General features: G+C 33.6%; 1 protein-coding gene across 1 annotated transcript; it reads right to left on the bottom strand.

Moving 5' to 3' along the window:
* Positions 1–23679, bottom strand: LOC129949021 (rab GDP dissociation inhibitor beta). The gene is made up of 3 exons (XM_056060210.1): positions 23054–23679; positions 1261–1736; positions 1–1196 (listed from the first exon to the last, which is right to left on the bottom strand). The coding sequence occupies exons 1-3, from the start codon at positions 23448–23450 to the stop codon at positions 735–737; spliced, it is 1335 nt and encodes a 444-aa protein (XP_055916185.1). The 5' UTR covers positions 23451–23679; the 3' UTR covers positions 1–734.
* Between the last annotated feature and the right edge of the window lie 1460 nt (positions 23680–25139).

Below are 25139 nucleotides of genomic sequence, written 5' to 3'. Positions count from 1 at the left end.
TTCTTTTATCAAATGAAATATTAATTTTATTGACGAATATTTTAAGCTGTTTGAAACAAGAAAAGTGCTTCGCACAATTTTTAAACGAATCAAATACAAAATTGCAGTACGATTAGGTAGATGTGTACTTAAACATTATATATTCTTTTTATTATTTTATTTATTTTTCAACCAATAAAATACCCAAAACATAAGATATATTATATAATGAGCACATTGTGTATTCTGTATTTAAAAAAAACTAAATTTTGGGAGGAAATTGTTTATAAAATTTGATTTGTAAAAAAAAAAGAAAAATAGGATTTAAGCTTTTTGACGAATTGACAATATTTTTGTAATATCATACATACATAATACATATACATATATATTTATTTATTTAATTCGAGAACAAATTGTTTTCGTATAAAGATTTATCATATAAATGCGTATTTCTATAAAAACACTCATTTCCGGGAAAATAAATAAAATATATTGTTTTTGGAAAAAATCTTCAGTTGTGTTTGCAATTTATTTAGGTGAATATAAAGATAAATACAAAATTGAGTATAGCTGGGAAACAATAATAAGCGACGCTAAAAATGCTTTACTTCAATTAGATTTGTTTTTGCTGGTTGTGCTGCTTTTCTTTAAAATGTAATTATATCATCTATATTTTTGCTGAGTTGTTTTATTTTTTTTTAATTTTTTCTTTTTTTTATTAAAGAGTACGTTTTGATTAAATTAGCTGTTGTTTACTGCTCCTCGTCACCCAATTCGTGCTTAATTTTAGAGAAGTCGAATTCTTCACCAGTACCGCGCTTGAAAATATCCAAAACGTCTAAGCATGTGGTCTCAAAATGTGTTGTAGCATCATAGGATGTTGAAATAAACACTTGTGAATCAGTGCCATCATTAATAGGTTCCAAATAATCGGAAATTGTAACGAATTTCTTTGTTATTGGCTCAAAGAGATCTAGACCAGGTTTGATTTCGGCTTCTGGGTTATCGGTTTCAACAGTTGTTGAGACCATGCCCAGGAACCAGCCTTTGGCAGCTACCTGGTGTGTGTAACTTACTAACGAAACATAAATGTCAGACTTGCGACCAACTTGTTTTTGCGGAATGATTATTTGAGTAGATAGAGCATCTTTGGTGTTTGGAATTGGATGATCCAGTATACAGATGCATCTAATGACTTGTCCAGTTCTGCGAACCTAAAATATTAAATAAAGTAAGTATTTGCTTGTTTTTTAGTTCTTGTTTTGTATTTTTTTTTACCTTATCTGGAACATAGCTAGGATCACAATAAACTTGTTTGCACCTGGCTATTTCTTCGCCGGAGCGAACGCCAACCACCTTACCACCTTCTCCAAGAACGATTTCATCTATTGGCTTATCAAGCATGTAAGTGCCTCCATAAATGGCCGACAGACGAGCAAAACCTTGCGGTAATTCTCCTAATCCGTACATCGGGTACAAGTAAGGAGATTTACCGTACCGTGCCAAGGAGTCGGAATACAATTTAATACGACGAATGGTGTTCACTGCTGGTTCGTTTAGGTATTCATCATCACGGAACAACGCCAAAGCATGTCCGGTAAAGTCCTGAGTGTTTTTGTCCAAACCAAATTTGTCATAAAGGGCTTGCATATTTGATTTAGATGGATCAAAATCTTTCCATGTTTTTGGGTCATCCTCTTTGAAGTCCTGAACATAGACCAGGAAATTCCTAAAACGACGCTTTTCAAACATTCCTTGAAAAAGAAAAAAAAAGGATTTTATCAAAAAACTGCATGTATGTGTCTATACATGAAAATTATTTATTACGAACAAGGAGTCTTTTTTATTGGAGCGGGTTTTAGTTTTTGGCCTTTGATTCTGTGACTTTCCTTTGGATGCCTAAAATATGTTTTATTTCATCTTCAAATCGAATTCTTTCAATTGCTTGCATTTGTCAATTTGTTTGCTTACGAATTGTAGGAGTCTTACTTTCACCTTGTAAAACTAAGGTAAGGGTGAGACTCCTACTCTTGGCAGCTAAGGTCTTAGTGCAAGCGGCATTCTTTCTTTCTACCGAAATCAAGATAAAAAAATCCTGTGAAATTGTTTTAAATGCTTTATTTTTTTATCGAATCACTTCAAGTGAAGTTAAAACTGTTTAGACACATCACAACGGCTTAATGTTGTCGAATTGTTGTCGCTTGAAACTACTAAAAATCGTACTAACAAAAAAAAAATCGATATGGAAGAAAAAGAATTTGAGAGCTTAAATTTTCATTTTGAATGGATTTCAATTTTATTTCGTTCGAAAGTAAAATATAGGGTTCAAACAATAATAGACACATCTTCGCTGCAGCTTCTAACAATGAATGGCATTTTGTTACATATTGACCATTTATTTACCTTCTTTATTTATTAAATTATTAAATTCTCAAAAGACTACGACAACAACGACAACGACGATGACGACCGACGATATAAACAAAAAAAAAATGATCGTAATTCTTGACTTGTCAAACTGACATAAATGACATCAAGGGTTACGATATTAGGAGTCGGTAATGCAGGTCAGATTTAGAGCTAAGGATAGGTTCAGAGAGTGAGAACGGGGACAATGAAATCAATGAGAAATCTCAGTGAGATATCTGAGCGATAAATATTCTTTTGGGAGAATGGGGGATGATAGGGCATCAAATGTATCCAGAGAACTGGTTGGCTGAATGGTATTTGCTAATTTAGCACAAAATGTTGACGGTTAAAGTGTCGGCCGAAAGAAAAAGAAAATTTCAAATCTCTTTTTTTTTTGAAATCGACCAGCCACAAAACAAGGCCTTTTGCTTTGAAATAAGCTGTTGATACGGGTGTCTATCGACCAAGTTTAAATTTTTTTACCACACAAAAAAGAAATAAAAAAAAAAAGGAAACTACATAACTTAGAAAAGCAATTCCACTGTAGAGACAAAAGAGGAGCTTGAGTTTGAGGAGTTCATAGACAGGAGGATTGATTTAAGTTCCCTGTCTGGAAAAAAAATCCAGTTAAGATAAAAACCAAAAAAAAGAAACTAGCCGCATATCCAAGTGTGTTGCAGAAAGCGGAATTGGAGCGAACCGGTAGCCGCGAGTGATAAGGCTCCGGTAAACTTAACAGTTTGAAAAATCGAGTTCGGTTCAAATCGAGTTAGATATGCAAACATTTTTTTTATTTCATTTTTCGTTTTTTTGTTTTTTTTTTTACAATCTATAATTCATTAATTCAATAATTTAAATTTTTTCTCGAAGTGGTCATAGCCAAAAAAATTCAAATTCGAAAATCTAAACAAAAATTTTAATTACGCGAACCGTGTGATAGTTTTTAATTCGCGATTAAGTTATTTGTACTTATATATATATATAGATCGTGTGTATAACAAAGGCACAGAAAAGCGTGCACAAAAAAAAAAAAAGAGAAAAAAAGTGATACCTCCTTATTCTCCTGCAGCAGTGGCCACTACGAACAGAAGGACAAGGGTGAGTTTATTTTTAAATTTTATATATGTATGCACAAATATACCTACAGATATATATACGCACAAAATTTCTTTCGCGAGGGCGGTAACAAGTGGGGATCAAAGTTTTATTCTTGATTGCGACAAAAGAGGATCGTATATCCCAAATTTGCGAATAAATCGAAGACGGGTTAAGATTTTTTTTTGATTAAACTTCGAATTGAAAACCGGCCATTAGAGATTTCAAATTTTTTTATTATTGTACTTCTAAATGTAAATTCAATTATAATAAATCTGAGATTTTAATAACCTGAGTAAATGAAGAAATATAACTTAAATGTATATTTAATTCATGTTTGAAATAAAGTTGAAATGATAATGGTGAACTAATTTTTTTGTAAGAGGATGAGAAGATGAAGCAAGAATGATAAAGAGATGAAGACATGAAGAAGCCTAGTCAAGGGGTTGTCCTGGCGAGGGAGGCAACCGTGGTAGGGTGGGTAGAGGCGACATACTCGCGCGTAAATCGACAACTTTAACGCTCAGGCCGGAAGTTAAATTTTTTTTTGTAATCGTCTTAGGTTCAAGAACCCATGGCAGAGCTAGCTAATGGGGCATATTTCCGGCAAGCTGAACCAAACGGCAAATTAGACGGTTACAAAATGGCGCCCAACGTGGAGCCCTCTATCTGTTTAGATAGAGTGGCTAATTGATATCATTTTTTGAGCCAATTCATTTTTCCTTTTTTTCAATTAATAGACTTTTTTTACATTTATTTCAACTTAATTTTATTATTTTAATTTTCAACATTTTACAACTTTTTTCCATTTTTCAATTTCATTTTAAAGTAATTTCAGTAGTGGTGGAATTTTTTTTGCGAGTCCCGATGACTGGGAAGTTAATTCCTCGGTAACGCGTTGCCGCAAGAAAGATGCAGCCACCACATGACGCAAAATAATTTTTTTGTGAAAGATTGTCTGAGTCTTTGGGTATCTTCACTAAAGGTATCCAGGAGTCCAGACAGTCTTGCACAATGTAAAACAATGCTGAAAGAGACCCGTAGATGTAAAGGCGTCTCCGGTGGTCCTTTCAGCAAGTCACTAAAAATTCTCCAAGGGTTCCAGATGTCTTCAAGGATGAAGGATTCGTCCTTTGAAGTCCTGAAACCTGAGGAGAATAACATTTTTTTTAAAAAGTCCTTTACAGTTTCTAGTTTGTTTAATTTTTTTTTCGGCTCGCAGAACTTCGGCTTCTTCATCATCTTCGTCATCTTTGGTTATCATTCTTCTTGTGTCAGAATTCTCATCCTCTTTTTTAAATTTTATGAATAAATTTTACATATTTTTTTTTGAGAAAATAAATCATTTGGTTTTTTGTTTACAAAATCATTTTTTTTATCTTTTCAAAGTAACTTTTATAGAAATCATTAAAAGAACATAAACACAAAAATACAATCTTTTAGTTTCCGTAAAGTTTTATTATTATTTTTGTTATACAATTTAAAAATTTCTAACCTTATTAAGCTCCAACTGGATTCTTCGATACCTGCATCTGCAATTTTTTTGGATTACCTGCGAAGCTCAGTTTAGTTTGGAAAATTGGTTTTTCAAAAATTATAGTACAAACTTTTAAGTTGCTTAAAATTTTTGAGTTTGACATTTTTATTTTTTCTAATATTTTCTTTTCAATTTAAACAATTTTATTTTTTTTATTACTTTAAAAATAACATTTAATACTTGAATTTATAATTTTTTTTATCACTTTTTCTACTTAAACATTTTTGAATTATTTGTTTTTGAAAAATTGAATTGAATATTCAAAAACTTATTTTTTTTATTTTTTATTGATCTCTGCTGAATTTGAATTCCATTCTTTAGTTTCTTTTTATTTTTCGGCGAGTTCTTAAGTGTTTTAACTATTCTGCCCTTATCCAAAAAAAAAAAAAAAACTTATTTTTGGATAACTCACCTTAATAGATTTTTTTTTGTAAGTGCGTTTGCTGAGGCATGAGCACTAACAGACGAACTTCACTACACGATAGTTTAGGCACTATTTACGCTCGTTCTGAGGCACGATTTGAAGCCTTCTTTCAAAGGTTCAGAAACAGAATTGATCGATTCGATCTTAATAATTCTTTCAGTTATTCTGAAAACTTGAACTCTGTAGTTTCCGAACTGACAGACAGCATGCCAAATGAATTGGATAGGTCGACCAATGAGGTCGAAAATGAAAATGTAGATGTTCCACCACCTACTGGTGTAGCTAATGCTTCACCAATTGACCAAACCGCTGAATTAGCAGCTCGGATAGAGAGAACCATGATGACGAACCAAATAAAGTTGTTCGAAACATTCGACGTCTTCATGGGGAACGTTATCCAGAAGCTTGAGTCGCTAGGGATACAACAACAATCCCAACCTGGTGGATCGAATAGAAATCCGTTCAATAACGGTACCCATCAACGACAGGGTGAGGTACATCAGTCAACACCAGATGTTAGGCTTTCTACAGCCCCTTCATTGGCTTCCAGCAGTTCCACCGTCTGCCGATTAGATCGCTGGGACATTTCATACAATGGCAACGAAAATGTAAGCGATTTTCTCTTTAAGGTCGATCGGAAGAGAGCATCCTCGCCTTATACGGATGAACAAATTGTCGACAATTTTCATGTTTTGTTAAAGGATAGGCCGTGCAAATGGTATTGGGCCTTTTTACGTAAGAATCCTAATGTTTCGTTTTCGGATCTTAAAACTGCCATGAAGAAAGAATTTGGCAGGTTAGAGAGCGATGTAGAGATTTACATGAGGGTACTCACTAGAAAGCAAGGTGTCAAGGAGTCGTTCGACGACTATTATAATGCTATCGCGAGCATGAACGATCGACTGAAAGAGCCTTTCGAAGATCGTAAGATGATTGATATCATCCGAAATAACGCCAAGGACAAAATAGGTGAAATTTTGTTAGCGGCTGACTTAAAGAGCCTCGAACAAGCTCGAAATAAGGCTCGAGAAGCCGAACGATTTTTGGCTAAGCGCACTTCTGCTCCAAAAACTGTCCATGAGATCGCAGCCGGTGAAGATCAAAGTGCGATTTTCCCGGACGGAGAAGAAGTTTCCGCTTTAGCCTACAATCGAAAACCGACTTCTACGGCCAATTATGTCTGCTGGAATTGTGGCCAAAAAGGTCATGCTTACCATTTTTGTCCGTCCAATATACGGACATTATTTTGTTTCCTTTGCGGGGAAAAAGGGGTCAACACAGTTGAATGTGGCAAGCACTCGGGAAACCAACCAGGGAACGAACGGAAGAGTGGCGAAATTCGTTCCACCAGGGATGCTCTGAACCACTCCCAAAAGTAAGCGACGATTCCAATATCTCCACCAAAACTACTGACGCGGATGTTCCAACCAAGATTTTGGAACGAACCACCCATGTGAGTCCGCTAGATGTTGAGGCTCATCCTGCTGAAACCCATTCACTGAAATCGCTTCACGAAAGGAAAGTTCGTTACTACAAAACTCGTCAACGAATTTTCGGAACTAGCCATACGAACAATGTAGCCAGCTTGCATATCCAGAAGTGTCGAAGTCGTTTTCGAAAACGAAGAAAATTTCGAAAACAAATTTTAGAATCCATCATTTCTTCAAATACAGATGGAAGAATGTACGCTTGCGTCCAATTAAATGGTGAATCTGTTTTTGGGTTGCTAGATAGTGGGGCTTCGATATCGGTACTAGGCAACGACTGTTGGGAATTGGTCAGGAAGATTGGTTCGGAAGTAAGGCCATATAAAAATGTTGTGCGAACAGCTGATGGCAAATCGCACAATATAGTCGGCTACTGCGAAATTGAAATTTCATATAATGGTCTTACCAAACAACTTTCTTTCTACCTAATTCCCAATCTTACCCAGAAGCTTTATTTGGGAATGAATTTTTGGAGAGAATTCCGACTTATGCCTCAAATATCGGAAATTCAAACTGATCTCACATTTGATGAAGATGAGGTGAACATTAAAGACGAGGCTGAGCTGATAGATCTCTCTCCAGAACAAAATCTAGAACTAGAAAGAGTCAAAAACTTATTTCCTAACTTCGTAGTGCTAGGATTAGGAAAAACGAACCTTGGATGTCATGTTGTTGACACCGAGAATGCCGCTCCTATAAAGTCTCGACACTACCCGTTGTCTCCAGTTCGTCAAGAGGAAGTTTATAAAGAATTAGACCGCATGCTGGAGCTTGATGTTATCGAAGTTAGTAATTCCCCATGGAGTAGTCCGGTGGTATTAGTGAGGAAGCCAGGCAAGGTTCGTTTATGCTTGGATTTTCGTAAAGTCAATGCAGTTACCGTTAAGGATGCGTATCCATTACCACATGTGGAGGGGTTACTCAGCCGGATCAAAGACACAAGATTTATAACTGGTATAGATCTGAAAGATGCTTACTGGCAAATTCCTCTCGATGAGAAATCTCGCGAGAAAACCGCATTCACAGTTCCGGGTAGGCCTCTTTATCACTTCAAAGTGATGCCTTTTGGGTTGAGCAATGCGGGCCAAACGATGTGTCGGGTGATTGATCAAGTAATACCTGGTTCTCTGCGCGAAAATGTTTTCGTCTATCTGGACGATCTTCTGATTTGCACTTCCGATTTTGAGTCCCACATGCGCATCCTAAGCGAAGTAGCTGCTTGTCTACGTCGAGCGAATCTCACTATCAACCTCGATAAAAGCAAGTTCTGCATGCGAGAAATTAAATTTTTAGGATTCATAGTTGGTCAGGGTACATTGCAAACGAATCCTGACAAAATCGAAGCTATGATTAATTTTCCAGTACCTACTAGTGTCCGACAAGTTAGAAGATTTTTGGGAATGACCGGATGGTACAGGCGGTTCATAAGAAATTATGCCGACTTGGCAGCACCACTAACAGACTGCTTAAAAAAGAAAACGAAATTTGAATTGACACCTGAAGCCTTAGAGGCATTTCACAAGTTGAAAACAGCACTTTCATCTGCACCAGTGTTAGCGCAACCCGATTTCAAAAAACCATTTACTATTCAGTGTGATGCTTCTTCAGAGGGCGTGGGTGGTGTTCTCTTTCAATTGGATGAGGACGACAACGAAAAACCGATAGCTTACATGTCAAAGAAGCTAAACAAATCACAGAAAAATTATACGGTTACTGAGCAAGAATGTCTTGCAGCCGTCCTGAGCATACGCAAATTTAGGCCCTACGTTGACGGATTACCTTTCACCGTAATAACAGACCATTCTAGTCTAAAATGGCTAATGTCAATGAAAGAACTCAGCGGCAGACTAGCCAGATGAAGCTTGGAACTTCAAGGTTACAATTTTAAAATTGAACACCGAAAGGGATCCCTCAATATAGTGCCTGACTCGCTGTCCAGGATGGATATGGAAGAGATTGCTGCAAAAGTAACCGCAGAAGATGAAACCTTGATGTGTGGTGAAATTGACCTTAATTCGGTTGAGTTTGATTCGACACAATATTCCCTGCTGAGAGAGAACATCAACTCTAATCAGTCTGAACTTCCTGATCTAGTAGTATCAGGAAAATTTATTTATAAAAGGGTTAGGTTTAGGACAGGTGAAGTAGACGAGGAGGACTCGTTATGGCGACTTTGGGTACCCGAATCACTAACGCAACAATGCATGGAACTGGCACACGATACTAAGTTGAGTTGCCATAGCGGTTTTGCAAAAACCTATGCTCGCATCAAATCTAAATTCTATTGGCCTAAAATGCTCAAAGATGTGAAAACTTTTGTGAAAGAGTGCGATATTTGCAAAATGGTGAAAGCCCCAAACAGAACTCTTCGCCCACCTATCACGACACAAACAATTACTGAAAGACCCATGCAACGCTTATATATAGATTTTTTAGGTCCATATCCTCGTACGAAACGAGGTAATGTTTATGTCTTTATTGTTGTAGATCATTTCACGAAATTTACTTTTCTAAAGGCGATGTCAAAAGCAACATCTTCTAGAATCATCCAATTTTTAGAAGTTGATATATTTCATACTTTCGGCACCCCTGAAAAGATTCACTCTGACAACGGACGTCAGTTCGTATCCAAAGAATTCAAAAAATTCTTGGCGAACTACGGCATACAACATGTGCGAACGGCTTTGTATTCTCCGCAGGCTAACATTTCCGAGCGGGTCAACCGCAGTGTACTAAGCAAGCTCAGAGTCCTGATATCGAAAGAGCAAAACGACTGGGACACACATCTATCCAGTATAGCTTGTGCTCTCAGATCCGATATCCATGATTCCTTAGGTTGCCAGCCATACTTCGCCCTTTTTGGTCAGACTATGGTGAATCACGGCTCATCCTACCAAATTTTGCGCGAATTGAAAGCTTTAGGAGACCCAGAGATGTTAGTCCTGCCGAATGCACTGAAAACCGCGCTTGCCAGACAGACGATGTCAGAGAATCTTTTCAAGGCACACGTTAAGTCCAAAAATACTTATAACTCTAGAGCAAAGCATGTAACTTACCGCGAAGGACAAGAAGTTTTTCACAGGAATTTTGCTCAAAGCAAGTTTTCATCAGGAATCAATGCCAAACTTCTTCCCAAATTTGTAAAATGCCGAGTCCGGAAAGTTGTTGGCAACTGCATGTACGAGTTGGAAAGTAGAACGGGAAAAGCTATCGGTATCTTCCATGCGAAAGACATTCGCCAGTAAAATCCTAGAATTAAAATAAAACATACCACAAAGTATCTTGTCGTGTCATATATTGTTTAAAAAGTACTTATCTGACTAATTCGCATGTTTTTGGGCCCGGCTAGATGATCCTTAAGTGGGTTCGCGTCCCACGTTGGTTTAATGTTGACGAAGACAAAGATCAAATTTTCAACTATGTTTACATTCTTAGAATATACATTTTTCACTAAACGCAGATCTTATTCACAAACACATAAATTGACTTATTTGCTATTTATTTATTTCAACACTTAACGATTTTATACTGACACAACACCATTATGCTAACAAATGACTACATATTTAATTATTTATTTATTTACTATAATTGACGATAGACTCAATTGAATCAATTTTTTTATTTTTTTTATTTAATGACTAAATCATCGGAAAATGTATCCTCTTAATTCGTGCACCAACTTTAATTGACCGTTTTGATTGTTAACATTTTTTTTATTTAATATCCCGTGTAATACATTAATGACTTTAATTTATTTATTTTTCATTCCTCTTCGTGCAATAATAATCCGAGAAGTAAGCAATATTACACAAAACGATTTTTTTATAACACTCGACTTGCAATGACAATATCCCGACGGCAAAACGCATTTTTTTTATTTTTTTTGATTTTAAGGTTATTGAACTCTGTAAATTTCACGATTTGTCAACAGAAGATCGAACGGATTTTTTATTATTATATTCCTGTTGTATTGCTATTATGTAGGTCAAATTAACGGAGCAACCATATGATTGTCTCCCTCACACTTCCGTTATCCCGTTTTGATGTACTATAATTGCTTTGTTTACATTTGGAATTGAATTTTTTTTGTCACATTTTGTTGCAATTAATTGCAAAATAATTAAATAATTTCGAAGATAGTTTCACACATATCAAACTTTAACTCGTATAAAATGATGAACGACACACAATCCGATTTAATATAGACAATCTACTCGGTGATTCGCATCTATATAGCACAACGACGCGCCGCGCAGCTCCGCCGCCGCCGGAAAGACTTAGCCAAATCACGACTGTAGGTACGTACGTGGGTTCGTTTGCATATTTCTGGCAATATCCTCGCCAGAAAAAAGCAAAGCCCTGTTACATATTGACCATTTATTTACCTTCTTTATTTATTAAATTATTAAATTCTCAAAAGACTACGACAACAACGACAACGACGATGACGACCGACGATATAAACAAAAAAAAAATGATCGTAATTCTTGACTTGTCAAACTGACATAAATGACATCAAGGGTTACGATATTAGGAGTCGGTAATGCAGGTCAGATTTAGAGCTAAGGATAGGTTCAGAGAGTGAGAACGGGGACAATGAAATCAATGAGAAATCTCAGTGAGATATCTGAGCGATAAATATTCTTTTGGGAGAATGGGGGATGATAGGGCATCAAATGTATCCAGAGAACTGGTTGGCTGAATGGTATTTGCTAATTTAGCACAAAATGTTGACGGTTAAAGTGTCGGCCGAAAGAAAAAGAAAATTTCAAATCTCTTTTTTTTTTGAAATCGACCAGCCACAAAACAAGGCCTTTTGCTTTGAAATAAGCTGTTGATACGGGTGTCTATCGACCAAGTTTAAATTTTTTTACCACACAAAAAAGAAATAAAAAAAAAAAGGAAACTACATAACTTAGAAAAGCAATTCCACTGTAGAGACAAAAGAGGAGCTTGAGTTTGAGGAGTTCATAGACAGGAGGATTGATTTAAGTTCCCTGTCTGGAAAAAAAATCCAGTTAAGATAAAAACCAAAAAAAAGAAACTAGCCGCATATCCAAGTGTGTTGCAGAAAGCGGAATTGGAGCGAACCGGTAGCCGCGAGTGATAAGGCTCCGGTAAACTTAACAGTTTGAAAAATCGAGTTCGGTTCAAATCGAGTTAGATATGCAAACATTTTTTTTATTTCATTTTTCGTTTTTTTGTTTTTTTTTTTACAATCTATAATTCATTAATTCAATAATTTAAATTTTTTCTCGAAGTGGTCATAGCCAAAAAAATTCAAATTCGAAAATCTAAACAAAAATTTTAATTACGCGAACCGTGTGATAGTTTTTAATTCGCGATTAAGTTATTTGTACTTATATATATATATAGATCGTGTGTATAACAAAGGCACAGAAAAGCGTGCACAAAAAAAAAAAAAGAGAAAAAAAGTGATACCTCCTTATTCTCCTGCAGCAGTGGCCACTACGAACAGAAGGACAAGGGTGAGTTTATTTTTAAATTTTATATATGTATGCACAAATATACCTACAGATATATATACGCACAAAATTTCTTTCGCGAGGGCGGTAACAAGTGGGGATCAAAGTTTTATTCTTGATTGCGACAAAAGAGGATCGTATATCCCAAATTTGCGAATAAATCGAAGACGGGTTAAGATTTTTTTTTGATTAAACTTCGAATTGAAAACCGGCCATTAGAGATTTCAAATTTTTTTATTATTGTACTTCTAAATGTAAATTCAATTATAATAAATCTGAGATTTTAATAACCTGAGTAAATGAAGAAATATAACTTAAATGTATATTTAATTCATGTTTGAAATAAAGTTGAAATGATAATGGTGAACTAATTTTTTTGTAAGAGGATGAGAAGATGAAGCAAGAATGATAAAGAGATGAAGACATGAAGAAGCCTAGTCAAGGGGTTGTCCTGGCGAGGGAGGCAACCGTGGTAGGGTGGGTAGAGGCGACATACTCGCGCGTAAATCGACAACTTTAACGCTCAGGCCGGAAGTTAAATTTTTTTTTGTAATCGTCTTAGGTTCAAGAACCCATGGCAGAGCTAGCTAATGGGGCATATTTCCGGCAAGCTGAACCAAACGGCAAATTAGACGGTTACAATTTCACACCACACAATCACAAGATGGTTAATTCTATATTGCAAAATGCCATGCTGTTGCCAAAAATAAAGGTGTAACAATCATGCACATATACAATGACGAACACCAATTTTAACCGTCATATAACTCCATTAAAAAGAACATTGACGTAATGTCAATCTTTTATCACCTTACCTAATTTCAAGCCTAATTTTATTGAATTTTAAAACCTGTAATTAATTCACATTTTTAGACAGAACAATTTATACCAAAAAGACGCATACAACTCAGAGAATTAAACATTAAGTCAACATGGGTGTTAGATCCTTACAACATAATTTTAAGCTGACGTAATGTCAATAAATTTAATGAGAATGAAAGTAATTTTAAAGAGAATGGGCGGTTTCGTCCCAGCCGTGTAATACTTACGCACATGACCGGACAAAGCATATGTGCAAGATGTGGAAATGCACAGGGCGCATAATTCTGGGGGCGCATTACCAGGAGAAAGAAAATGTAATCTGATCTTGCATAAACAAATATGTACTACTACTATTTGCCATTTTTTTAACTACAAATATTCTTAAAATAATCTCAGGAAAACATTCATAACAACTGTCCTAAGTTATCTCTTGCGCACTAACTAACATCACTTTCATTGTTGCATTCAATTAAAATTTAACTCAAGAATCCTCCTACCTAATTTCAAAATATTTCACTCTGTGCGTACAAGAGAAAAAATCTCAACACAAAAAAGTTCCATGCCTCCTTATTATGTGTAAGATTCATTTCCTGCCGTATTTTGTGACAAGACAAGACCGGAATGTGACTGACTCAGTTGATTTTAGACAAGCTTGAATCACATGGAATTTTAATAATTAACTGTAGAAGCCAAAGTTATGGTAATGGTTCGAATATGAAAGGAAAAGAAGCGGGTGTTCAGAATCGAATTCGAACCCTGGAACCAAGAGCATTTTTCGTTCCATAGTGGTTAATGATGCTGCTCGATGCTCATTATATGCAGTCAAATTTTTGATACAATTCAATGTTTGTTTTAACTTTTTTTTCAAGTTCCGTAACGAGATATTTAAGAAAAAAGTCTAAGTCTTACTTTGAGATCCCTTTCTGAGCCTAGATTGGAGCGCAGGTTAGAAGCATTGAGGCCTTTAAAAGCAAATTTAGAAGAAACACATGATAACCTTATAGAAATAGGAAATTAAGAGGCAAATCGTTAGGAAATAAAATGTTTGATTTTACATTTATTTGCTGCCTGTAAATTGGTTTGATGTTTTAGAAAATATAAATAAAACTAATAAATATTTGCAAAGTCCGTCCGTTAATCTGTCAGCTGAGAGAAAAGTTTTAGAAAAAAAATAGTTTAATTTCAATGTGTGAAAAATTTATTGGGTAGGTTTGTTCAATTAACCGAGCGTGTTGCTAGTTTTCTAGAAATACTAAATATGTTTCCTGAAGCTTCATCATCGCGATTTCAACGGAGAAAAAGACTATGCTGATGAATGTCCTGAAACTATATTAACAGCTAAAAAAAATGATTTAAAGTAGATTTTTTTTTCAAAATTCTTAATGAAGCCATTCAATCAATTACAAAAAGGTTTGGACAGCTTGATACATATAGCATCAATTTTTCATTTTTATGTAACATAAGTGTAATAAAAATGTATGTGCTTCATGCCTTAATTTGCAGAATGTTATAACATTAGGTTGTTTTAAAGATTTAGAAGAATTGTTTCAAGAGTTAACTACAATATCCTCGCTTGTTACATCACAAAGCTCAAGTTTAGATGTGTTAAAATTAATTTTAAGTTCAAATCTTGAAGATTTTGCTCCAAATTTAGTAATTGCTCTCCAAATCCCTAATACAATCCCGGCCACGGTAGCTTCAGGAGAACGTAGTTTTTCTGAACTTAAAATTACTAAAAGTTATCTTAGGACAACCATGACTCAAGAGAGATTGGTAGGCTTATCTATAATGTCCATTGAAAAGGAATTATTAAATTCTTTTGACTTTCTAGATCTCATTTTTGAATTTGCAAAATGTAAGGCCAGAAAAGTAAGTTTCCAAGTTTAAACTTTTCTCCTCTTCTCATTTCATCGTTGCGTTTTAGTTTATGGTTACTTGGGATACCTTAAGAACAAAAAACGCACTAAAAGTCTACCTCCTGGGTAATGTAGGAAAGGCTTATGCTAGTTTATCAATTTATGTGTGAAAATATAAAAATGGGGCGCTTTCTACTAATCTTACTCAGGGCGCAAGATTGCCTGGGACCGGCCCGGCCTACGCAAATCATTCATATGTTTCCTTGATAACATATGGAATATTTTTTTTCTATTTTATTTAAATTTATTTAATTGACAGTTATTAATTTAATTGACAGTTCAATTTACAGTATTAATGAGCCTCAAAAATATTCTTGTGAAAGTTGTTTGCAACCATATTTATTTAAATATCCTTTATTACCTGAAACACTGTAAAATAATAAAAACAAAATGTAACTACGTTTTAGATTTAAATTTATAAATCGATTGCAAATTTAAAGTCAAAGTTAAAGTTGAGTTAAACAGGATAAATAATGTATTAATATTTTGTTGGAACAGACTTAAAGTGTTTTGCAGCTTTAATGTCTGGTGATAGCTAAGTTGTCCCAACGACCTCGTAATAAGTTAACAGTAACTATGATTAAAAGTTGCTCTTCTTCAGTTCTTCATTAAACCACTATTTCAAATGTTTATTCATCAATAAAAATGCAAACTGAGAATGCAATTCCTTTGGGTTTTATTTTTATACATTTTTTAACTGCACATCTGCATCACATTTTTTAACTGCACATCTGCATCTTTCTTTTGTATGGCTCCTTCCTCGTTATACTTTACGCTTTAGTATGTGTTGTACTGAAAAGAGGCTGTAATTAACTGCAGTACTGCAGGATTATGGACATTTAAAGATGTTTGGCAGGTTTGTGTTATCACGTTTGTGTGTTACGCAGACTCAAATTGTTTCCCATTAAATATGGTAAACTTTAATTTGTTGAAAAAAATGTGCAGGTGATTATTTAAACTATAAAACTCTTAAATATTGTATTCAATTTATTAAACTTGTAACTAAATGTAAAGGATTTGAAATATATAAATATGTATGTACGTAGTTATAATTAAAGAATACATTGATGATAATCTAATAACATTTCATCACCACGGCGGGCTTTGCCAAAGTGAAACGAAATTATCTCTCAACTTAATTATAAATTCGTGTGTTGAAAACCTATTGGGATATGGGCTAAACATTATATACAATAATAAAATATTATATACAATAATAAGATAAAATAATTAGAAACGATGAAAAACAAAATACTTCTTGTTTCTTGTTTTTTTAAATGTTGGCCTTATTAACTATTCAAAACAAATGGCAAGCACTCAATTAAACATAACTATTATTAGTCTCTTCTTTTCTTGATTTTTGTATATAAAGAAAAAATAGAAAAACAAAAATATTAAATTTTGTGTTTTTCCAAAACAAATCGTCGATTTCATTGGAAAAATAATTAGAAACGACTTCAATTTTGTTAATTATCTGCAAACGCGGTCTGTGCTTGGATTCGACAAATTCTTATCTTCTATACCGAAAATGTGTTATAACAAAAGCTACACACCTGAAAAGCGTGCAAATGTAGTACTCAGAATAAACTTCCACGAAAGATATTATAAGCCAGTTAAAATGCTCAAAGAATATGTTAAATAATGCTATATGGGCTTTTGAGGACGGAAGCTTTGAAAACCGCAAGAGGAAACAGAGAAAAAGGAAAATAAATTAAATGGAAGACCATCTTATATTCAGACTGATAAGGGTCAATCCTTTATTCCAAAAATAGTTTGTGGGAATGTATAGCTTGTCAGAAATCATACATACGTTTAAAAAGAAAAAACATAAACGTCTTTTGGAGTTTGCGGTAGAAAATTTGGAAAACCCGCTGTCCTTACAGGAGTAAATCTTATGCAGTGATGAATCTAAAGATTTAAACTTGGAAAAAATAAAGTTTAAGATTGGTCAGCTCAACCCAATAGAAAATGTGCGGTTGTAAAGAAAGCTTAAGATCTAACAAAATCTAGAAATGCATCTGAGGTTTTCAAAAACTTTAAGGAAGCATGAAAAATAATTCATGTTAAAAGATGTCAAGGACCGGTAGCCAGCCGTCCAAGGCCTTGTGCAGATTTGATTAAAAACGAAGGTTATCTGTTTAAGTATGAACTTTTCAATTTGGAAAATTCGTTAAATTTGCTTTGCTATGGTATGTTTCTAATTAATTTTTTAGCTAAAAACACATTTCCAGTTGTTAATATTAAAATTCGTTTATATACATATGTACATTGTTTACAAAAATAATTAGGTATTATCGTTAAAGCTTGGCTATGCCATCTGCCTATAATGATATTTTTGTTTATGTTTAAATGAAGTTAAAGAACAAAAGAATGAACAAAATAAATATTTGTATTAATTATCTCATAGAATATTTCGATACAACTTATTTTTAAAAATGGGTTTCTAATCAATGTATGCAACCATGTACAGTGTATCAATTTCAAATTCGTACCCTTTTTATTAAAACTTTGAATGTTATTCTGATTCTAAATGGCTTGAAGTAGGACATTAAGACCACGTGTATGTTTTGTGTATATTCATGGTTGATATATTTTAGCAAGTTTTCTTAGTTGGTAAAAAGCATTTACTATGTAAACGCTAAAATGATAAAAACTAAAGCAAATCTAGATCAATTTCGTATTGGTACGCAAGCAGCTTTAATTTCCCTAGCATTTTCAATCAAATTCGGTTTGTTAATTTATGTGCTATTATTTAAAGTATTGTAAAGTTGTTTAGAATTTTTAAAAGCGTTTTAGACAATTTATATCAGAATTTAACAACAATGAGAAGAAAAGCAAGTGAAACCTCTAAAAAGCTTCGAGAACTCATCGTAAAATACCACCAAAAAAGGTTAATCATATAAACAGATTTCATCTTTAGTTAATCGAGCTAAATCAGCGGTTTAAAGTATTGTTAACCGGTTTGTCAAGAAAAAAAGGATTGAAAACTTGCCTTGCAATACGACTAGAAGTATTTTCAGGACACAAGACAAGAGGATGATTGTGCGTGAAATTAATAAAAATCCAAAAGTAAGTAAACCAAAATTGGCACATAATCTTCGCCAATCCGTGGAAAAACAATTTTGCACTGAAACGTTGCGGAATTGTATACGGGAACATGGTTTCAACGGATGAGTATCGTACAAAAATCTATTTATTAGTCAACAGACTTAAACGGCTTGTATTCGCCAAAGAATACTAAGACTTTGACTTCTGGAAAACGGTTATTTTCACAGATGAGTCAAAGTCCAACATTCATTTCTCGGATGGCAGGTAAATCAACTTCAACAAATCTCATGCTTTATTGTAGATATGTCACCGATTCTTTCGAATCTGGCTATCAGGTACACAATCTATGCTGATTTTGTCAAAGCTTTTGACTCAATTTGTCATAAAATTGTATAGCTAAACTAAAAGTTTTCGGTATTCATGGGTTGCCTTTGAAATGGATATCTAGCTACCTTAACGACAGAACACAATGTGTGAAATTGGGAAATTTTGTTTCAAGTATCATTAAAGTTTAATCTGGAGTTCCTCAGGGAAGTCACCTTGGACCACTCCTTTTTAATATTTCGTTAAGGAAATCCCATTTCTTTCAAAAAATGATTTATGTTTAATGTATTCTGATGACCTTTAAATATATAATAGAATTGATCATCAAAATCTTCAAAATGATTTAAATATTTTTTCCGTTCGGTGTTAAAGAAACGTTCTTCCTTTGAATATACAAAAATGTAATGTTTTTACTGCACATCGGACTTTGGTTCCAATGATAAAGAAATACCAAGTTTTCAATCAGATTCTTGATTGCTAATCTGAGATTCGTTATCTTGGAGTCATTTTCGATTCAAAGTGGTTGTTTTCGTTACATGTCGACTATATTATAGCCAGGGCTAATTCAATGCTTGGTTTCATTAAGCGAAACTGCAATGAGTTCTCTAACCCTTCTGATTTAAAATAAGTTTGCATGTCTTTATTTCGTCCAATTCTTGAGTATTGTTCAATTGTATGTTCTCCTTCTAGTCCTATTAGGATAACACGTATTGAAAGAGTGCAAAAGGCTTTTACAAGTTTTGCAGTTAGGCAGTTAAAATGGAGAATTGACACTCCATCATATGTATCTAGGTGTGCCTTAATTAGACTTGATTTATTAGAAAATAGACGGTCTTTTTAGTGTTTGTTGTTTGTGCATGATGTATTTTCCTATCGTATTAAGTGTCCACCGATTCTTACTTACTTTTAAATCTATATTCCAGAGAGAGAAAAGCGGTTACGTCATTTTCTTAATAATCCAAAACATAGATACAATTATGGTTGCAATGAATCCTTTTCTAGGTGTATTAAACATTTCAATTCTTTATGTAATGAACTTGATCTCTCAAAAAACAGATTTGAATTTAAAATTAATTTACAAAATATTGTACATTATAGCTTGGTTTGGCGTAAGCCTAATACCGAATTTACGTAAGGTAATGGTGTGGAGTTGTTTTTCAGCAGCTGGAGTTGGGAAACTGCACATAATTGAAGAAATATGGATCACAAGATCTAGATCAATGTCCTGAAGACGAATTTAAAAGTAGTGCTGCACAAATGGGTCTAGAAAACAACTTTACTTTTTATCAGGATATCGATCCAAAGCATATGGCGGATGCAACTTTTTAATTGCAGTAGAGTCACAATCACCAGACATTAATCCGATAAAGAATTAATGGGACGAACGGGACCGCAAAATACGCAAATACACCATTAAGAACAAAAACGACTTTAAGGAGAAAATTCTCTATGAATGGACACAAATAACCTTGAAAACAACTAAAAAATTGGTAAGGTCAATGCCAAGACGATTGAAAGCTGTAATTACTTCCAAAAGTTATGTCACAAAATATTAAAGCCACATTTTTTGACTGATTAAAACAAAGTACCAATACGAAATTAAATTAGTATTACTGTAGTTTTTTTTATTCTTCAAATTTTTCAAGAAAAATGAACTGTACCAACTATAGAAATTCTATAAAATATATCAACCACTTTGTTATTACTTTTGTATCTGAAGTCATTTTGGATGAGGAAAAAATTCAAATTTTTGAAGAAGTACGAATATGAAATTGATACACTATATTTTATAAAAAAAATTGCTTTAAACGAACTGTGGTACACTAAGTCCGTTAAATGGTACAGTCAGAAACTTAGAACCTCTTTCCACCTCTTTTTTGCGAACTATCTGTCATTTTTCATGTATTTAAAATGGAATCTTATACGTTTTTTGCAAAAACTAATTTTTTTTAGCTTTCAAGTTGCTTAATATTTCTAGGAAGCTCTAATGGCATGAAAATAAAATAGTAGTTTTTAAGCGTTTAATCTAATGCAAATACATGTCCTTGTCTCTATTTAAGAATTTTTAGAAATAAGTTACAAGAACAATTGAGTCATTGAGAGCAGTAGTGGCCTAACCCTCTATTTTTTTTTAAATTTTGAGTTTATTACGTTAACATGACCAAAATTAAATTTTCTTTCTATGCAGAAGTGGGTAAGCTCATTTTTTTCATAAACCTACACAAAATTGTTGAAACATTGTTTTTGCACAATTTTTCGTAGGACAGAAATGGCGTAACCCTCTTACACCACTTCTGCATTATGCATTTTTTTTTAAATTAATCAATTCCAAGCACATACGCCATTTCTGCACTAAAATTGTACAATATGCTAAATCAAACATGAACTGCTTCTTAGATCGGATAGAAATGGCATAAGAGATGATGCGGTAATTCAAGGGTTGTGTGCTATTATAAGAGATAGCTTTGGACAAATTGTCTAGGTATCCATGACATGATAAAGAACAAAGCTTACATGTTTATTTTGGATGAGTCGGTTGGATAGAGAAGTCCCCAAGAAATTGGCAGCTGTTTATTGCATTATATTAAACATTTTGTGAGTACCTCAAATTTAATTATTTACACTGACCGGTGTGGTGGGCAAAATAAGAATATTAAGATGAATGTTTTGTGCCAATATATTGTTTCGCATAGTGACTATCTTGTAAATAAAATTGATCAGTGGAATGGCTTAAGATTCAATGGCTTCAATTTTTGAAAATACCCCCTTCAATATTTCTTAAAAGTACAGCAATAACGAAGACGTGCTTTTTGAAACTGTGATATTAAAAATAGAACATCTGCATTAATCACAGATCTCGAATTACTGTTTCCAAAAGGAAATGCCGTAAGTGAAGCGAAAAATAAAGATTTACTCGACTTACTAAATTTTATTCCCCCGAGTTACCAGGGCTTTTATAAGAACTTGACAACTGTTTCTACAGACAGAGACGTTAGCCTAGTTGAACACGTACATGAGGATGAAGAGTGATAGTTTCATAGCAGTCTTAACTCATAACTTCTTACTATTTTGTACTTAAAAAGTCATAATACAAAACAAAATTAAGCCCTTGAATTTTTAATTATTGGTGTAACCAATTTACTGTTTTGAAATTATTTCTGTATCCAGAAAGCAGAAGTGGTATAAGTGTAAGGAAACCAATAATAAACAAATGTTCTTTAATTTCTTCAACCGTGATTTTCTCAATTATTACAATTTGGGATTACGCCACTTCTCAATGCCTCAATTTTAATGACGAATATTAAAATTACACATATAATTCCCATAACAATACAAAAATCATGTTTTTTTTCTTTCTGTTGGACAAGAAAAAACAATCAAGTTTAATAAAAATTAAGGTAATCTTACTCCAGGAATCCAAAACCGAAAATATGAATTACCATTTTTGTTTTTAATTATTTCAACTATTTATAATTCCTGATAATTGGAAACCCCGATCAGTCGAATGAATATCATCCAAATTTTAAACAATTCTTAAAAATAAACAGAATATGTATTACCAAATATACATAAAAATGACTTCTGTTATTCGATTGTAGTTTTATTAAACTGTACCTGAATAAATGAGCTAAAATAAAGAAATTCAAGTTTCTTTATAACGAAAAGTTACCTACCTTTTGTATTCTAAATTATTTGCTTTAATAACCTAATCATTGTTATTTCAACAAATTTAGAATTACCTAATTGCTACGATTTGTGCAATTAAAGTTAAGAAATAAAATAGTGAAAGTTTAATTTATTAGCAAAAAAAAAAAAAACTTCCAAATAAAAATCTAGTTTTTTTCGTACAACTCCTCGTCTTACACACAATTCACAAGACAATTGCGAATAAGAGCAGAATAGCAAGGAAAAAAAGTAGTGAATCATAACTGCTCCGCCCCTCTGGACTGTATTTTGTTCATATCATCAACTTGTCAAAATTCGTTGTTTCTTAATTATGGAAAGTTTCAATCAAATTAATAAGATTAAATTATTTTAAAATAAAACCAAACCATATTCTTTGAAAATAATAAAACATTCATGCGTTTTGTAGTTGAATTTTCTACTAAGGAAATTTCTCTTTAAAAAATGCTTTAAGCTCGGTTGCATTTTGGGTATTTGCGCCTGACATGAAAATTTTAAAGTCAAAAGAATTTTTTTTCTTGGGTCTAATGCTGTGAATAAAATTGATTTTTTCGAAACATTTTTATCAGATGTAAAAATATTTTTCTCTCTAGCTTAAATTTATTTGTTAGACATCACAATTACCTACATTTGCCGTTTGGGTAGAATTTAATTTCATTTTTCTTCTTCCCCTACCCCATGATTGCGCATCATCATTGTCTATCTACTACGTGTCATGACGGTTTTTTTTTTCTTTTTTTCTTTCTTCTTTTCAAGGAATACAAAAGTGAATCCTGGTACTTCTCCAAAAATGTTTGCAAAGATACATAATTATGGAATAAAATGATAAAACATACCCATTAAATCAGAAGCGAGGGCTTCCTTTTGATCTACGGGTACTTTTGAGATTTTTCCTCCTTTGTAAACGTAACTTCCTTCAATTGACTTGAACTCCAAATATCGAGTCACACCCGTATGGATAAGTAATTTTACCAGCTGGCCATTGGCCATTAGGAATTTCGGAATAAGATCTACATTCCAATCACGTCCTCGTCCAAATTCAGAGCCTGGCTCGCCAGGTTGGTTGAAACGTTGGTAAAGTTCATCCAATGGAGTAATGGATGCCGATTCGCCACCGTAATACTTATTGCGGTCGATGTGGAGTACTTTTTTTCCAGACACCGATAACATTCCACTTAGAATGCATTCTTTTAGACCAGTACCGAGGACGATGGCATCGTATTCATCATTCATGGCGGCGGTTTACAATGGTTCTTCCTCTGGCGCACGCAAAAAATTAGCTTTAAAAAATTATCTTGCTTTAATTGCTATGAATAAATGCTTAAATTTTCCAATTAGGTTTTTTTTTTTCTTTTTAGTCGGGCTCGGACAAAAACCTTTCGATAGGCTTACAAGTACACAGCGAAGAATCAGAATGGGTATATATATCGAACTTTTCAGCAAAGATGTCGGACTTTTTAACAAAGGCAAAGATAGATAAAACCAAAGAGTAGGAATTAACTGGAAGTCACACAAACTTGACGTCATATGATTTTCAGTCATGCGAAACTTCCAATGGAGCTTTCTTTTCGTATCTACTAAAATTATCGCCTTTTCATTTTTGTATGAACTTTGAATTAAATGGAAATATAAAATACAATTGTCAACTGTCATTGTAGTTGATGTAGTAGCGCTTTTTGTATCGAATGACGTTTGGTAAATTATAGCAGATTTTGTTGCATAGAGGAAATATATTATAATAATATATATTTATATAATATAATTCCTCTATGGTTTGTTGAAAGATGGAATAAGAATATTAAACATTTGTTTCGAAATTACAAAAATATGCGTTTGTAAGTGAAGCAAATTAAATTTAGAAATAAAATTAATAATTACAGATTTGAAAATGTGTGCATCCTTTGCAATAAATTTAAAAATGACAAGTCTATTTGCAATTGTCATACCAGCTACCAGGTTACAAGAAAACAAATCAGTTTCAATCACAAAAATATGCAGTGGGAGGATTTTCGATAGAATTGGGTTTCCAAGTGGAACATGAAGAAAATTTTGAAACTGACGTAAATCAATGCAAAGTATCAAAGATCAGTATCAAAGAATTATTAACAAAAATGTAATATAACAATTGGGCTACTTGTTCTTTTTATTAAGCTAGCCATGCACCATGGAGCCAAAGAGCGAAATGAACAGGATTTGGTGAAAAAACGTAATGTGTAAGGAAACTGGGATGTCTAAGTTTGGCTGTGTCGATGCATTTTGATGTTCAGAAAGTCAAAACTCAAAAAGCCTGAGCCAAAATTCGGCTATTGTATGGGAAATCAAAGTGTATATTTACACAGTCTTATCTCCATATCTTAAAACTATCTTGCTTTCCCAATCTATCAGATCAGAATGACATAGTCAAGGTAATTGAGACAATGGCTGCGTTCAATCTCAGACGAGTTTTACGAGTAAAATATCAGCTGATCAAAAATAGCCAAACATTTCTGGGGTATGTAGGTATCTGACAGAACAGCTGGTTCAAAACATGGTTGAATTTCAAGAAACTTGAAAATTGACTTCAGCCTTTTGTGTTTGTTGGTAAACAAAAAGATACAAAATGTTAGTTGAAGTTGTATTTAAGAATATTCTGTACATAATAGACGACGAGTTTTAGAAGGTAATTATGATCTATTTTTTAAACTTCAAAATTTACTTATTTTGTCCTGGTTTTCTAGATGACAATTTGGTTAGGTTTTACATCCAGTCTTGTGTTCTGTTCCATAGGTAGAACACAAAAAATTAAATATATGTGGAAATAAATAAATCTACAAAGGCTGACAAATTGTAGAGCTACAAGCAAATAAGGTTGCTGAAAGGAAAGGAAGGTTATTCTTTCAGATGATTCAAAACCCCAAAGAAGAACCACTCTATTCCATTTTT

The sequence above is a fragment of the Eupeodes corollae genome, chromosome 3, assembly GCF_945859685.1.
Source record: "Eupeodes corollae chromosome 3, idEupCoro1.1, whole genome shotgun sequence".
Lineage (NCBI taxonomy): Eukaryota > Metazoa > Arthropoda > Insecta > Diptera > Syrphidae > Eupeodes > Eupeodes corollae.
This window is presented reverse-complemented; position numbering and strand designations above follow the sequence as displayed.

Excerpts from the sequence above, each read along its gene's own strand:
- LOC129949021 (XM_056060210.1), bottom strand. The coding sequence starts at position 23,450 with ATGAATGATGAATACGATGCCATCGTCCTCGGTACTGGTCTAAAAGAA. Across the intron at positions 1,737-23,053 it reads CCTCGCTTCTGATTTAATGG|GAATGTTTGAAAAGCGTCGT; the intron begins GTATGTTTTATC and ends TTCTTTTTCAAG. Across the intron at positions 1,197-1,260 it reads CTAGCTATGTTCCAGATAAG|GTTCGCAGAACTGGACAAGT; the intron begins GTAAAAAAAAAT and ends TTAATATTTTAG.